Genomic DNA, 17,926 nt, shown 5'->3' on the forward strand with positions numbered 1-17,926 from the left:
CTTTGTCCGAAATTGTTGGTTTTTGTCAGTTTTTGGTCATATAATGACTTAATATATCATTTTAGACCAAACACTGAGTCAAATTCCTGTGGGTGAAACGCGCTGAAAGTGCCTCTACATTATACGATTTTCATTTATCACTTATATTTGTTTCATATAAATACCCATTCATGTATACTTATATTATGTATTCGATTTTCAAGACAACACAACGTCATCATCGATCTCGATATGAACAAGTTTGTTATGTATATATATGCATACAGCTCCGAGTACCACTAACGGATTTAAGTTTGCCGGAGAGGGGGAGGGTGCAAAAATAGGGGTGGGGTAAGACCTCAAAGCACCATGCATATACTTAACACCATTTTAGCCTTATGATTTTTGGTCCTGTGCGACGATGTACACGTCCAATGTAGCGCGACAAAGATGTGCCCCTCTCAACTTAAGTGATCCCGTGAGTGCCTCGTCACACTGATTCGTGACATGTACACTGGGACTAATCAGTAAAAACTAGTCCCTCAATATGAGGCTTAAGTTTCCGGGAATTTTCAGCGTAGACGTTGTTTTAAAAGACCATTTTTATTAAGTTATTAAATAAGGTGGCGTGTCCTTTGTCTAAAGAATTATCAATTGGTATGCACCATAGAAACCACAACCTCCCGAAATTGAAAGTTAACAAAGATTACCTTAACAACTTTGTTTACTTAAACAAAATTCTGAACAATCGGTCCGTTGTTGCGAACAATCGGCCCAATAATACTTATTTCAACTCGACAAGCTCGCGTTATTAAAGCAATGATAAACGCCGTCATTCTTTTCCCCAATACGCCGATTTCAAACGTTCCCCTCTAAGTGTATCTAAATATTTTCTGGCGCTAATATTGAACAAGAAGACATTGAAGAAAAACAAAGTAAAAAAAGAAAAGGACTGAAATTCATTTCGGGAAAATCATGATCTGGAAATTTAGCGCACTTCATTCATGCCAGGGACCTAACATTTTGAGTCCGAGTGTGAGTGCGAGTTACGGCTATATGCTTACAAACAGCCTCAATATTGAGTTCAGACTGTGCTTTATTGAAGAACATACTATGTATAATGCACCAGTCAATTGTAACCACCCCCACCCCCAGGCCCGGGGAATAGTGGGGACTTTCGGTCCAGCAAAGCCCGGGTAAAATCCGCACTCTACCGGGGGGGGGGGGGGGGGGGGACTGCTGATAAATCTCCCGCGAAATACCCCGGCACCCCATGCATTGACAGCAAATCTTTCCTCCTATCTGAAAATCTTCTTTAATCTCTTTTGCCTTCATAAGTGTGACGGTTTCAGACACAGACTCAAGATGTAAGTGCATATGGGTTAAGGACAAATACCTGACAGAGTCCGTATTCATGCACATCATGGGTCAAATGATAAAGTGTTTATTTAAAAACATGATTAAGGATGATATTATACTGACTGCATGATCTCACAGAAGGATTGTGATGACGGTCCAGACGTGACGTCACGGAACTTGTACTTGTACTACTTCAACCATTACCGCAACATAAAAATTATATTTTACTGCTAGATGCACAGCTGCTGCTACTGTTAAGACTACAACAACAACAACAACAACAACAACAACAACAACAACAGCAGACACATCAACAACTACTGCTATTGCTTCTACTACTACTACTACTACTACTACTTCTACGACTACTACCACTACTATATACTTTTTCTACTACTACTACGACTTCTACTACTACTATTCTTCTACTGCTGCTATTGCTCCTACCTCTTAACACCTGCTACAACAACAACATAAAGACCTGGGAGGCGGTCATTATAACAGGGGGTGGGTGTGAGAGTGGTACTTTACCATTCATTTCAAAGATGACCTAGTAAAAATACATCTTGACCCAATAATACTTCAAGGCCAAATATCACGTGTTTGTTGTCAATTTAACTCGTACTCGACTAAAAATCAATGTTTGAATAGATAAACCGAGAAAATAAAAAAAGAATCCTAATGGTGTTGTTATTTCATTAAAGCTGTTCGTCATATACAAATATAGTTATGGAGACCTCCCGCAAAACGTGCGTGAGATCAAAAGCTATGTCGTTTACTATCAATAGATTTTCCCCGTTGCGAACCTCGGTCCTAGAATACATAGTGTATTGCGAAATGTTAAACTTCTTTCTCAGCGACACGGTACACGATGATGATCGATCAATATAAGAGGAAAATAATTTCACGTGACAAGTATTGAACAATACTATTGATTTATACACAAGCATTTGAATTCATGGATACAAAACGTAGTTGCACATATAAGTTATGTTCCTGAATTGTATGACACAAAATGGAAAATGTTGACAACATCATTCAGAAACCAATTCAGACACTGTCCGTTAGAGTTATAAAAAAAAACACACCACAAGGCGACATTTAACCAGATCTTTTCATCATTTATTTTCACTAACAAATTCAAAATTTTTTTTTCATATCTACAGATACAATTGTCTGATAAAGCAATCATAAAATGGGGTTTGAAAGTAAAAATCATGTACAAACACGTTCAAATTGGACACAGATGCGGACTGCGTGCTCATGGAATAGTGATATAAGGCCGTACCAAATGTATATTAATATTTGAATACGTCAATTTCCATTCAAAACCTGCCTATTGTGAACACAATAAACTATTGTCGTGACGAACGAAATAAGATCGAAGGAATCTGATTACATAATTTTATAAGATATCTGATGAAAAGACCGCCTTAGTTCAATGTTATTGTTTCAGAGTTTAAAAAGAGTCTGCCCGCGCCCAGTGACGGATCCATGCTCTAGTGGTAACACACATGACAGTCAATCAAGGGGTCAAGGGGTCGCAGGTTCGATTCTATGACGCACCACTTAAAATACTAATCATCTTCCGGGAAGAAGGTTAAATTGGGGTCCCGTGTGACAGTGCTATGCACTGCTGCAGCTAAATAACCAGGGTAGCTCTAACCAGGGTTACCTTCCGTCTAGCCACAATGCTCCGAGGCAAGGCCCGAGTGCGAGTATAAATGTGCTTACACACCAGTGGCGGAATTATGGTTTGACTCCGTAGCAATATGGCCAAATTACTATGTGACTGCAATTTCCAGTCATCAATTACCATTATTCGGTTTTTCATTTAGTAATAGTTCCACTGGAACTCAGATTTAACTCAAATTGTGGTCCTTTTCTGATCTAATGATTTTAATTTCTTTGTCTATGGCTAAACATGTGTTAAAAACTATTACATGCAAAAAATAATCTTTATGTCGTTTTTTTCAATTCAGCCTCGACAATTCTATGTTGAATTGAACAGGGCGTGTGAACATGTAAAGATTTATATTGTACATTTTCCAATACAGGATATGTTGTGATTACGAGTCTCGAACTTGTTACCGATAAGAACTCAACACTTTGTTGAAACTTACCTCGAATTATGATGCCATGTTCATTGCCAGAGAGTGTGTTCACATAAAATGTATCATCTTCGGTGACCAGGTTATTTATTTTGTAGTGTAATCGAAATCATATAGTCTGGGTTCCCACAATGTGTAAACCAATTATTCTGCAGTTTTACTACTACGTGTAACATGTTTTGTCTTCTGCTTGTTATAATCACATGGCAGTAAATCAAAACATGTTTATACCATATCTGACCATTGGTGCATTTCCATCATTGTAGGGTTTGAAGCTGAATGGTTTACAAGTGATTAAAAATAACTTGCTTCACTTGGCTGGATCTACTTGATCTACATCTTCTCCGTATTTGTTGTTGTCATCGGCAGGAACGCGTAACATTATCGAATATATAGTGATTACATTTAACCATTTTTTTCTGATAAAACACATTATTTGTACAGAAGTACATTTCGCGTGCAAATCGGTCATTCCACTAGACTGTATAGGAAATTTAACGTCGTCAAAACAAACATTTCGCAATACACTATGAAAGGTAGAACACAATGTAGCTATTAATAGCCGAACTTTCGATAAGTTTACTGAATCTTTTCAATGACATTCCTTGTTTTATGAAAGTGCAATACTTCAGTTTTTGTCCGCTCACTATTTCGAAAATATTATAATAAACAATTGTATCCATTTAGTTTACCCAATTGTAGTGTATAAGACTCATTTTTTTGTGTCATTTTGTGCCACTAACTGATTTGCATTAATTCAAAGCGAATACAGTACTGTTTTTCTGCATACTACAGTATAGCGAGTTGGCTGGCGGAAGAAAATTATTTTCTACAAACATCTATATAATGCAATACGTTTACATTATTGCATGTGCGGCGTTACTTAACCATAACAAAGTACATTTCTTGTCTGAACGAGAAGCAGACAGTCAAATCACGAGGTTTGCTTTTCATTGATCATAGAGCGTCCCAGCTTTGAGCTATTTTGAGTACAACCCGTCGGAGGCCCCCCATGTCCTGTTTTATAACTTCTTTCATTTACTATACAACTTATTTCACGGTGAGCGAGTAGAGAAAAATGCTTGGTGGTCAGTTTGTATTGGGAAAATATTGCTAATAATTAACTTGGAAACTTTGGAACTGAAAGCACGACTTACAGGTAAAATATTATTTTTACAAGTATTGATAACTTTGCTTTATAATAAGTAACCTGTTTTATTTACATAAGATGCGACAATTACGTAATTCAGAAAAAAAATAATACAAATAAAATAGATTTGATAACATAATTAATAATATCAAATAATACGATAAAATGCATTAAAACACCTGTAACTTTAATGAAATAAGCTAGGTGCCATGCATTCATGCATTGATTGCAATAATAGTAATAATTATAGTAATAAAAGGATTTAATTAATAGAATAAACACCACTTTGAAGCAATACCGCTGGAGTCTACATATCATTAGTGATCATCGTGACCCGGTCACATTATCAGGCTGGCAAAGTGGTCTGTTTATATCAGCATAAAGGTTATGTAACTTAATTTAATCGGTGTAGGTTGATTTGATAAATGAAGCGAGTTTGTTGAAGTGGTGGTTCTAATTGCACAATTGTTGTTGTTGGTGATGAACTTTGGCGGATGTCTGATGCTGCTGCTAATGTTATGTGTTGGTGGTGATGATGATAATGATGATGGTGGTGTTGATGAAGATGATGATATTGGTGGTGTTGGTGGTGGTGATGATGATAATAATGATAATGATGGTGGTGGTGGTGGTGATGATGATGATGTACCGACATGGTCATTACTAAATTAAATAAAGCGACATCATCATCACAATATGATTTACAGCGACTTCATCATCACGAAATCGAATATACCGATATCACCATCAACATGAAATATAGCGACATCATCACAACAAAACGAACTCACGATAGCGTCAAAATCATTTCAAAATGATAAATAGCGACATAACCATCACAAAATGAAATAAAACGACATCATCATCACAATATGATTTACAGCGACTCAGCACCGAACGAAATACAGCGACACAACCATTTTAAGATGAAACATAGTGACATAGCCATCACAAAATTAAATATAGCGATATCACAATCATAAAATGAAACATAGCGACATAACCATCACAAAATGAAATATAGCGACATAACCATCCCAAAATGAAATATAGCGATATAACCATCACAAAATGAAATATAGCGACATAACCATCACAAAATGAGATGTAGCGACATAACCATCATAACATTTAATATAGCGACATCATCATCACAAAATAAGATATAGCGACATAACCATCATAAAATGAAATATAGCGACATAACCATCACAAAATGATAAATAGGGACATTATCATCACAAAATGAAATATAGCGACATAACCATCATAAAATGATAACTAGCGACATTATCATCACAAAATGAAATATAGCGACTTAACCATCATAAAATGATAAATAGCGACATTATCATCACAAAATGAAATATAGCGACTTAACCATCACAAAATGATAAATAGGGACATTATCATCACAAAATGAAATATAGCGACTTAACCATCACAAAATGATAACTAGCGACATTATCATCACAAAATGAAATATAGCGACATAACCATCACAAAATGATAAATAGGGACATTATCATCACAAAATGATATATAACGACTTAACCATCATAAAATGATAAATAGCGACATGATCACCACAAAATGAAATATACCGATATAATCATCACAAAATGATAAATAGCGACATTATCATCACAAAATGAAATATAGCGACTTAACCATCACAAAATGATAACTAGCGACATTATCATCACAAAATGAAATATAGCGACTTAACCATCACAAAATGATAACTAGCGACATGACCATCACAAAATGAAATGTAGCGACATCATCATCACAAAATGAAATATAGCGACATAACTATCACAAAATGAAATGTAGCGACATCATCATCACAAAATGAAATATAGCGACATAACTATCACATAATGAATTATAGGGACATAATCATCACAAAATAAAATATAGGGACATAATCATCACAAAATGAAATATAGCGACATAACCATCACAAAATGAAATATAGCGACATAACCATCACAACATGAAATATAGCGACATAACCATCACAAAATGAAATAAAGCGACATCATCATCTCCAGGTGATATACAGCGTTATCTGAGTGATACCGCATACTGTATATCTATTAATTTTATCATCGAATACATCTGCCTGGGTCAGTGACTTTAAAACCAAAACACCCGACTGTAGCATGTGGTTGACCTTTCTGTAAGAGTATATGTGGCCCATATACACGCACTGAATTCCGCTTCCCACATTATCATATCATTCTAACTCGGTCATGAATATTGTCGTAAAATCACACAATTTTGAAATGCGAGCTGATAAAGAAAAGAAAGTTAGCATATTTAAATCAAATGGCATAACTCGTATCTAAAAGGCCAAGAATGTTTTAAATCTGTGCTTCTGGTAAGCTCATTTTCTTTGTTCATTTCATTGTGTATTCTTGCTTATTTGTGTGTTCCATTTAAGTTAAACTAGCGTATAAAGGCATTCAATCGGACTTAATAGAAGTATAGTTAATGATTGAATCTGTGCTTCATTTTAAAACAAAATAATATAATTATTATATATTCTAGACAGATTTTCTTACGATTGGCCGCGGCCAAAGTTTGATGAACAAATGCCCGTTCTTCACGGCGTCAAGTTTGTTATGGAATTTAAGCTGAAACTAACATTACTTTCTTTGGCCTAATCGTATAAGTTCATGTGACCCACACGGCCTCGTGTCTCATCTTGTGATGAAAACAACCAGATATGATATTATAGTACCATGATAATCATAAAGTTTACTCATTCTTTGTCTTGGTGAGTCGTCCGTCAGTAATAGACATGACCACTGAAGCTTTGGTTAACAACAGTGTTGAAATGCAGAAGGTGTCTGAAAGCAAAAACAATGACTCTTTAGATACGCCAAGCGTTAGCTTTGAAGGTTTATTCACGGGCATTGTGAAGTTGGAAAATGAGTATGATGGTTACATGTATGACAGCGTTGTCACGTCGGATACTAAGCATGGTTACTCGTACTCGGATAATTACGTCCAATCTTTATATTCAGACAGAGAAGTCAACAACCCTTACTGGCAAAACCGACATAGCAATTTCACCTGGGATCAGCTATCACGTGACTGGAAGTTATCAACCCAAGACGCAATAGAATTACGGAAAAAACGCGCAGTGGACGCAAAGATGTTTGATCAAACGATGGAAGAGTATGTTCCAAATATAGGAGAGGAGGTTGAAATGACGACGACGAGCAAGAAGCGGAAACGGAGCACGCGAGGCGGAGGCGGAAACTCCCCTTACACGACGATACCACTTCCGCCGTGCAAAGTTTGCGGAGGGACGGCTACTGGTTACCATTTCGGAGTGATCACATGTGAGGCGTGCAAGGTAAAGATAACTTTGAAGCAGTCTAAATTGTTACAAACTGCAATTCGTCCGCTAGTAATTACTGTAATAACTAAAAAAATATAATTTCAGACGACTTTATTTTTCTTGAATGGTTTGATAAACTACATGCAATAAATTTTGGGCAAAGCGAAGATTCACAAGTTTTAGCAGTCGGCAAAACAAGTCATCTGGAACCTTAAACACTAAGAATTCAGGATGAATGTGTATTATAATGGTTATTGAAATTTGACGCTGATGATAGTAGAAAAAATATCATAGATTTCGGAGGGGTTCATCCATTTTGTGCTAGCAATTAACACATTTGTCAACATTAAGTCGCACATTATACTTAAATGTACATTCTGTACGTCATGGTAAAATTGTCCACTCTAAATGGTCCAATAACAGATAGAAAAAGCTGGGACTCTAGTTATATGATCCAAAATCAGATATGAAAACCGCTTCCTCAGACATGAATTAATGATTTGAAAGAACGCGTACTCTAATGTACCAGTTACCCGCTGCCGATAAATGCAGACTATATACGTAATTGTAGAATGACAACTTCTTCCCTTGAAATACAATACGTCAATCGTGACATTCTGTTGAATAGTCCTATTATTGTTATTGAATCAGTCTGAAAGGGTAAATATTTGATTACTCGATAGAAATGTCCAGAATATAATTATAATGAGACTGTAATTGGTTCAACAACCTTACTTTTTTCAGGCGTTTTTCCGACGGGCCTTAATTCACCAGCACGATTACAAATGTCTCAAGGACGACAACTGTGTGATTACCGACAAAAAGCTCGGCAACTGTTCGGCCTGCAGACTGCGAAAATGTTTTCACCTCGGCATGTCCAAAGGAGGTTAGATATTGACTGTGATTTTGCACCATTTTCATCGATTATTTTTTTCTGTTTTAAACAATTCAAAGTCAAACCCGAAAACTCCCTTCCATTTTCAAGTGATCCAGACATAAAATACATTGATTTTTATCTACATATGAAATCTTGATTTAATATCGATAGGATACAATGTTTTCAAGATGAAAAAAGTTTCAAGATGAAAAAGGAAAATGTCGTCATTAATTCTTTACTTTGATAGCTTATGTTGTAAACAACTCCATTTTCAGGCGTGAGAAGAGGCCGATATTCAATTGCTATACGGACACAAGCCATCATGGAAGCCAAGGCACGCGAGTCCAGTGACGTCATGGAAACTGAATTGAAGCGTCAGCGTCTTGACGACACAACTGTCGAGGAAGTGTCGTCCCTTGAAGGTGGTGGATTCACTTTTGACGTATTTGATGGGCTGTTGGACATTTCTCGTAAGATTTGAAATTTAGTGTTACTTTATACTTTACCGATATAATACCAAACGTCCTTACGAATCGCGAGGATTGTTTAAAAGAATACTATTTTGTTTTATTGTTTCAGCATATGTCTTTCAACTACCAACTGTATGTTTTCAGAGTTAAGCGACTCAGCCGCATTTCCTATGTCCGAATCACCAACCAATACCAGCTATTTTGACGAAACATCCGCCATTTCCCCAGAATATGTTTCACGAGACGATACACTCTCCATGTCGTCATCATCGAATGGTTCCCCGCTTATTTCACCAACAATCTACGTAGAAGAATCACCATCGTACACAGAGAACCAAGAACTGGAACTCTTGATTGACGCCATAATGTCATGCCAAGAGGCGGTGTACCCAACCTTGAAGAGGCAATACACAACAGCCATGCAGCAGGAGCAGATGAAAATATATGTGAGTAAACATATTAATCATCTTAGAATATACAGGACAATACCCAAAAGGCAGTTGTGGTATCTTCGTTTTACTTACATTACGCGACTGTAGGTTTGGGGATAGTCAAGACGATTCATTGGAGCACTTAAAACGGATACTAGCATTTGGAAAAAGTGAAAATGTCAACTGAATGTTTGAACTACCTGAAGATAATAATGATCATGTAAATGAAGCTAATTCGAATATGTTTGCAAAGTATTTCTACATACTTCATTGACACGTCTTTATTTGTTTCAGATGGAATTCAATGAGAAAAACGCGATGTTCGGAGACCTTCTTAATGGCACGGTATCAACCGAGGAGTTCCAACAAATCTTTGCCGAGACAGGCCTGGACCTTGATGACAGACTTTCCATGTTTAACAAGAAAGGGAATTCTATGGAAGACACCATTGCCCAATATGTCAATTTTGCCAAACTCGTGCCTGGCTTCAAGACAATTAACCCAAAAGATGTCGCGAAATTATTGAAATGTAAGTTAGATTTACGTATGTGAGATATAGAAAATATATGCAAATGATTTTGTATTTAAAGGAGCTTTACTACCCTTTATAACTCTTCCAAAAAATGACAAATCAGGCTTTATTATAGAAACATAAGAAATATTGGTGATATGCTCTTTACTTTGGTTTGTAATTATTTCAATGAGTTTAACATTGCTATTTTCTTCCTTTCCAGCGGCACACTTTGAGTTCTGGATGGTCGGAAACTACATGCTCTTTAACAGCAAACTCGGCGTTACCACGAGCTGGGACGGTTCTCACAAAGCGAACAAAGAAGACTGCATGAAGTTCTTCGAAAAAGACATCATAGATGCCCAGTTTGAGCTTGCTGACAAACTAAAGACCTTGAACTTATCTCTGGAAGAAATTGCTCTAATACGTCTCATAATCCTGACATATACAGGTGCGTTATATTTTAATAATAGCTTGACCTGAATTGTTCCAAATCCAGCTTGGGGTAGTTTAAATATTTGCTAATTTTTAGCACTTAAAAACGGGAATATTCTTTTATGATTGATAATCTGTTGTTCAAACAGGCATGATATTGAAGTAGGGCATGTAATTATAAATCATTCATAACTACTTGTGTGTGGAGCTACTTACAGGCAGTCAAACACAAATGCTTCAAAAAGCCTAAACACACACTTATTGTACTGTACATAAGATAGTTATTCAGTGCTATAAGTTGAAAGAAAATTCCAAATAAAGCGACAAGAACATGTTTTGACTCCATACGAAATGCAAAGTTCTAATCTTGCTATAAATAGACAATTTATCTAAATTTAAAAGTAACATGCTTCTCAGATTAGAATCAAATAATCAATTTACAGCGTTCTAATAACCCGTCATTGTTTGTCCTGAAAATTGAACCCTTTGCGGATTATTTTGCAGTTTTTTGCAAGCTAGGCTAATCTCCAATAATTGTGTGTGGCACTATTTACTTTGTCCGGATAGTTGAACTTCTGAAATAGTTATTTTTCTGGGACGCGGCCTGCAATGTAACACAATAAACTTATATACGCATTGACGAATCTGAAAGACTTTCATTGTATTATATTATTGACATGAGACTATCTTAAGCTGGCATTATTTTCATTCATGCTACTCTTTCGTTAATTGTCATGATTAAGTTCGTGATTTCTAAGTATGTTTTTGTTGAATAAGTAGGTACAGTATACGTATAAATAGGGTAAATGTTATTTGCATGCCACGTGGGGGTATTTAAATAGCACGTTTTGTTGCTATGGGTGAATTACTTGTTATTTATAATATAAAACAATTATTCTTTTTACAGACCGTTGCCCACTCGTGGATGCCGGCAAGATCTCCGCACTGCAGGAAAAGTTTGTGGAATGCCTTCAGTATCAGCTATCCAAGACCCAAACCAACCCTGGGCGCCGAATGTTCCGAATATTCGATCACCTGCTCGCCATGCGTGACGTCACATACCTGAACATTAAAGCCAATCAGAAATTCTTGAAGGAATGGGACTTTGTCATGCATGATTACCCACTGTGGCGGGAAATGTTGTCATATGACGGAGAATCGTGAATTTTCATTGGTTGATTTCAGTAATACTGTGATAAACATTTGGCGCACAAGAGTTAGCTTATATTCAAATTTTGCACCCATTTTGTTTGAAGCAGGTTATTCAAACCACCGGTTTAATGAAAGGCGCTTCTGGTATTTTGTGTTAGATAGTAAGTGTATCATATATTTCATTGATCTTTGCCACAAAATAACGATTTAAGCACATATTTACCATTCAGTGAGCCGGCTTCTGGAAAAATGGTTGACATTGATTGTTCTGTAATACCTGGTATACTTAGTCAAGACTCGCTATGCCATAGTCGTTTGGACCTCGAAAACACTTCGAGATAACGAGCATTTGATATACCGAACTGAAAAAAAATGTCTTATTGAACACAAAATAGTCGAAATAAGTTCATCCTAACAGGAACATCGAGATAACAGAGTTCGACATAGCGAGTTTCGACTGTACATGTATAAGCTTATCATTAAAGCAAATTCTTAACCTTTGTATTCTAATCCTAGGTGAAAAGTAATATGGAAAGCGAGGTCATAATTTTGTAAATTTTATGTATATATTCTTAATGGTAAATATTTTTCGTAGACATGAGTTTTGTTTTGATTTTGAAAGTTGTTAAACGTATTTAATGTATTTGGTGTTGTATACACTGAGTGAAACAAGTGGCATTACGAAATACCACTGGCACTGGATTTTCAAACTCAATCACTTTTTTTAAAAAAAATCAAAAAAATCTTATAATTCCAAACTAAAAATAATTATACCGAAAATGTGAAATAATATTGAAAAATATTTTTTTATCAATATGCACTTTATAATAATACAGTATAATATTATACAGTACAAAGTGCATATTTATAAGAAAACACCATATTTTTCAATATTATTTTCACATTTTCGGTATTATAATTTTGAGCTTGGAATTAAAAGGTTTTTTTTGGAAATATTCAGTGAAAATGCGGTGCCAGTGCGAAATACTGCCTTTGCCTTGGTCATTCAATTATGGCATTGTAGCATTACTGGAATATGCATTATACATGATCTATCGAATTCAATTAATAGTTTTAGTATGGTGTATACTCAAAGTAGGAACTTAAATTATACAATTTTATGCAGAATGTTTTATTTGTGGTAACTTTATGTAGTTTAGCCTTCATTATATGCAGCAGCGGTGTTAAGTTCCAAAAAAGATCAGCTTTTAATGATATATGTGAATATAGGGCATGGAGACTTAATATCTATTGTTGTATGTATCTTTTATTATATACTATCAAATTATGCATTGGGATTTGTTATTACACATGTTGGCGAACAATCTGTTCCAAATGTTCAGTCTGTGCTTGATGCACGTTTCTGTTATTTTGTATTTTTTTCATAATTGACTGATATGTAAATGCATATTAGAATAAAAATACAAAAATACGTTATTTTTGGAATTATTAGACCTACTACATGTAGTTCGAAATTATGTCACACACTTTTCGTTTTCTGGTCGCCTGAAATTGTTATTTGAAGGATTTGCACGACCCGGCCAAAGACTACGTCGCAGATAACACTGGGGCCAAATTCACTTACGACCTGGGTCTGAGTGTGAGACTCCGGCTCAGACAACTGAATTCTTAAAAATTTTCAAATTATATATTATATAACTATTTTTGACAAAAGATGTATGCTTAATTGTGGAACAGATCATTTTTAACAGATACAGAATTTAAGATACATATTTGCTCATGTAATAGCCTTTTTTCTACAAAATAAAAACCTCACTCGGACTCCGGAAGTAAGTGAATGCGGGCCTATGGCACACTGGTGTGGTCAGTGCTACGGAATACACTGATCTTTCCTTTGAAAAACGAACGAGCGTCGGGGTACAGCATTGTTGGTTGAAGGAGTAGTGTTGCGTGAAAGAGTGCCATATGAAAAGGAGGTAAATGGTGGTGTAGGGTCTGCTGCAAGGAGTGCTTGGAGGACAAATATCCTCTGCGATGGAACGTATACTCTCAGAACAATGGGCGTCATTGGGACTTACTTGAAATTGCGTTCGAAACAAAAAACAGTCAAAACTCGGTATGGCGAAGTCGTTGGGACTTCGGGGGAAAAGTTCGAGATAACGAACATTCGACACAATCAAAATACAAAACATGTCCAATTGAATCCAATATATTCGAAAGAAGTTCGACATTAGAGGAACATCGAGATAAAAGAGTTCGACAAAGCGAGTTTCGATTGTATTAGTAATTAACGAACGATAAGATACATGTAACTTAATTAAGTATTCATTTCAATAAAATATTCCCCTGATTAGCCATGTATATAAATAACATGTCACTTGAGCAAAGGTCAGTTCATATAAGTACTTTTCAAGTATGGAAATGTCACCCATTATTCACGCTATACTCATTCAGTATTGAAACTCGAGGGCTTGAACTTGGTCCTTGGCCTATGTGGTCGTGTTGTATTGTAGTGGTTATTTAAATTCCCGCTTCTACTCAACAAACAATTCATAATGGAGATGGGGGATCTTGACGATGACACATTCAACGGGGAACTTTTGTCACAGAAACACTAGAATGATTTCATATTATATTAGCTGAGAAAACAATTCAATAACAAGCACTTACGAACTACACAATGAAGAATCAAAACCTGGTTTTGACTGGCTTTCAATAGCTGCTGTTACTATAAACACTGAAACAGTGACGATGTCCAGTTTCATCATTCGGAGCCCCTCAGTCATTTTTCTCGAAACCAACCTCGGATGTATACCGGTACATCAGTAGAAGTAGTTCGTAAATTTTTAAATAATATCAAATGTAGAGTTTTAGCTTGTATTTGTAGATCTAAGTTTAAATTGATTGCCAGTGAAGTGTATTATAGCAAACATAATTAAGATTCCCAAAAGTTAATTAAGTCATTTAGTCTAACTGCCTAAATTAAATTACTTCGCGATCTACTTGCAGCGGACTTAAACATACCGATTTCTGAGTATGTAAATCGTCCATATACATCCGAGGTTGTTTTCGATAAAAATGGCCGAGGTGCTCCGAGTGCCGGTGGACCTGCAAAAATGCAATGTATTTGAGGAGCAGAGCACAAGACTAGTAGTGAAGCAAGATGCGTGGTTAAAACTTAAAAGTCTTACAGAAACGCCAATGTAAAAAAACACACATATGTTTGTGCCCCAACTTGCCGTTTCGTATTATGTACCTGCATACAATTAAAAAAAGTAAGATGTATTTGAGCAGTAATAACATCAACTAGTTTTCCCGGCTGTACGACCATTCCACACGCGCACGGTGCCTCTAGTTGAAATACCACTGTCAAATGATTATTTCCTCCCAGAGTGTAAATAAAGGATAATCGTATACATTTAATACAGCAAAATTGTAAATAGCATTATGTATATGGGAATTAACACTCCCCTAAAATAGTCCAAGTTAACTTTTTATGTCAATATCGAGTAATAAAAGTAATAAAATACGATCAAAATGCACCATTTCGGACAAGAAATTGTTTAAAAAATGTTGTTGTTGTTGTTTTGTTTTTTTGTTTTTTTTCTTCTTTTTTGTTTGTTTTTTTAGGGGTGGGGGTGGGGGGGGGGCACCCCAAAAACCCCTGCAAACATTTTAAACAAATTACATCTGTATCTGTGGGAGAGGCGAAAGTCAAAATATTATGCCCTTATGTAACATTAATATATTACGTCAAATCCTGGACCCGCCCCTGATTAGAGCATGGTACTGTGTGAAGTTGGTAAAACTGTTATAATTATTTTAGCTTGCTCGAAAAAAAATCGCTAAGAGGAGGTACTTATTTTATCATGTAATTTAAACATTACTAGATTTTATAAATATTATCAGAAACAGTACCGTAACATTGTTGCTCTTATGATTGGGTCAGTTAATTCCTAACTACAGGTCACCTTTCAAATATCTGTGCCTAGTCACCGTCCTTTGGAACTTTTATTTCAATATCATACCCAAACAATGAGTAAGCCGTAAAAGAGGGATATCTGATGTAACTTGAGCAATATTTCTCAATACTGAACATGGTTAGGATAATATGCTCAGACATGAAGTAATATTAATTTAATCACGATAAAATATTTGACACTTCAGTCTAAAAAGATAATACAGTAAAAACTCGCTATGTCGAGGTCGTCGGGACCTCGAGATAACGAGAATTCAATATGACCGACATACAAAACATGTGTCACTAAACTCAACATATTCGAAATAAAAATCAACAAAACCAGGGCATTGAGATTCCATACTTCGAGCTACGACTGAAAACTAACTAAAGGTACGTAACTCTGGCGTTACTGGGTCGATTTATCTAACGCACGAGCTCCGACTCTGTGGCTCAGCTTCGTTATGATTGGGAAATAAATACTCCAGTTATTGTCTGCACACAGGATATACACCCACTTACAATTTTGTGTGTATAAAAGGAGCATTACTTTAACGTTACTAAGCGATTTATGCCACAGTCGAACTTGATCAACACATATGGCCCATTCACACTAAATCACAAAGTTTCATCATGATTGGATGATATATACTACGATAGTTCACGGGTTTTTTCTAACACCAACCCCGCCGCCGACGAAGGAAAAATCTATATACACAGATTTCACTTGGGTGTGTTATAATTTATCAAAGGGAGGCAACACGCTCATACTTTTGAGAATATAGTTTGACAGAGTTGTTAATGCTTTTTTCAGTAGAATATATTAATGTATACACTTTTCACCAGTCGTGAACAGCTTGAAGACCAAATTGCTAACTATCATACTTGTAAAGTCATTCTCAGGCATTTGCTGCAATGTTAACAATTCTGCTGGCAGTCTTACAGTGCAGATTGTTTCTTTTCTTGCATAATTTAAAGACTTTACAACTTTCGGTTGTAATTTTATACGGACAGTAAATTATAAAGAATTTAGATGGGCTGATAGAAGTTTCATAAATAATCTAACATCACTAGCGGATCTATTGGATGGGTAGGGCGGGTGCTCACCCCCCCCCCCCCCCACCCCCAAACAAAATCGTCCAAATTCCTTTTTATTTCAAAATATGAGAAAAAAAGTAACAAAATACGCTCTTAATGTATCGTTTCGAACTAAAAAATGTTATAATTTACTTCAGTGCGTACCCCCCCCCCCAAACCCCATGCCAACATTTTATAACAAATAAATTTTGGTTCTGAGGGAGGGGCGACAGTCAAAAGGTTACGCCACAAAGTTATGCCACCTCTAACGTCAAATCCCAGAGCCACCCCTGACATGCAACCAATGACTGACTACGACCTTTAATTTAATAGAGTTTCATTATGGTTACTGGCACGTGTGGATTGGACTTTCGAAGTATAGTAGTCGATCGCTTAGGCATCTGATATTATCCATCGCAGATTAGGACTTCGTCCCAGGTCAACCGCTAAAGGTTAAATGCTGTGCTGTCCAGACATGACTTCTATTGTTTCTAAACTTTTAGTCAAACGGGTTGGGCATAGCTCAGTTTTACGTCACTGAAACTCGACAATTCCCTTTTTAGACGCAGTAAAATCTCCTCATAATTGTCATGCGAGGTTCAAGTATCGCACGATGTCATTAAACTATTGTATATGTGTTCCTAACTTGTTACGCATATACTATATATTTTGATAACAGGAATACAACAATAAACAAAACCTAATACTTGAAATTTCTGTTCAGCTAAATGACTTCATTCAAAAATTGAAACAAGAGCCCTGCGCTAGGAGCCATTCTCGTACAATTGAGAAGGATGATCATGTGATTTTGAATGGTCAACTGCAATTTGAGGTCAAATCGGAAGTATATAACGGATATCTGGAGCTTGATATAGGCAATGTTTATACGGCATTGTGATAGGCAATTCTTATTTCTCGTTTTATAGGCATGTTAAAAAGGCGTTTTTATATTACGCATCTTAAGAGACGTTTTCTATGCAATGCTAACATGGCGTTTTGATAGGCAGTGCTTATATGACATTGTGATAGGCAATGCTTACATTGCGTTTAAAGGCGTGGTTACATGGCGTTTTGATAGGCAATGCTTACATTGCGTTTGA

The 17,926-nt window shown here is 36.1% G+C and overlaps 1 protein-coding gene across 1 annotated transcript; it reads left to right on the forward strand.

Moving 5' to 3' along the window:
* The first annotated feature begins 400 nt into the window (after positions 1-400).
* On the forward strand, positions 401-13,262 carry LOC128229777 (nuclear receptor ROR-beta-like). Its single transcript, XM_052941598.1, has 9 exons — positions 401-457; positions 4,413-4,608; positions 7,635-7,969; positions 8,699-8,840; positions 9,107-9,301; positions 9,446-9,747; positions 10,027-10,261; positions 10,467-10,694; positions 11,586-13,262. Exons 1-9 carry the CDS (start codon positions 401-403, stop codon positions 11,840-11,842), a joined length of 1,947 nt encoding a protein of 648 aa, XP_052797558.1. The 3' UTR covers positions 11,843-13,262.
* The last annotated feature ends 4,664 nt before the right edge of the window (positions 13,263-17,926 follow it).

This window comes from Mya arenaria, chromosome 4 (genome assembly GCF_026914265.1).
Source record: "Mya arenaria isolate MELC-2E11 chromosome 4, ASM2691426v1".
Classification (NCBI taxonomy): Eukaryota; Metazoa; Mollusca; class Bivalvia; order Myida; family Myidae; genus Mya; species Mya arenaria.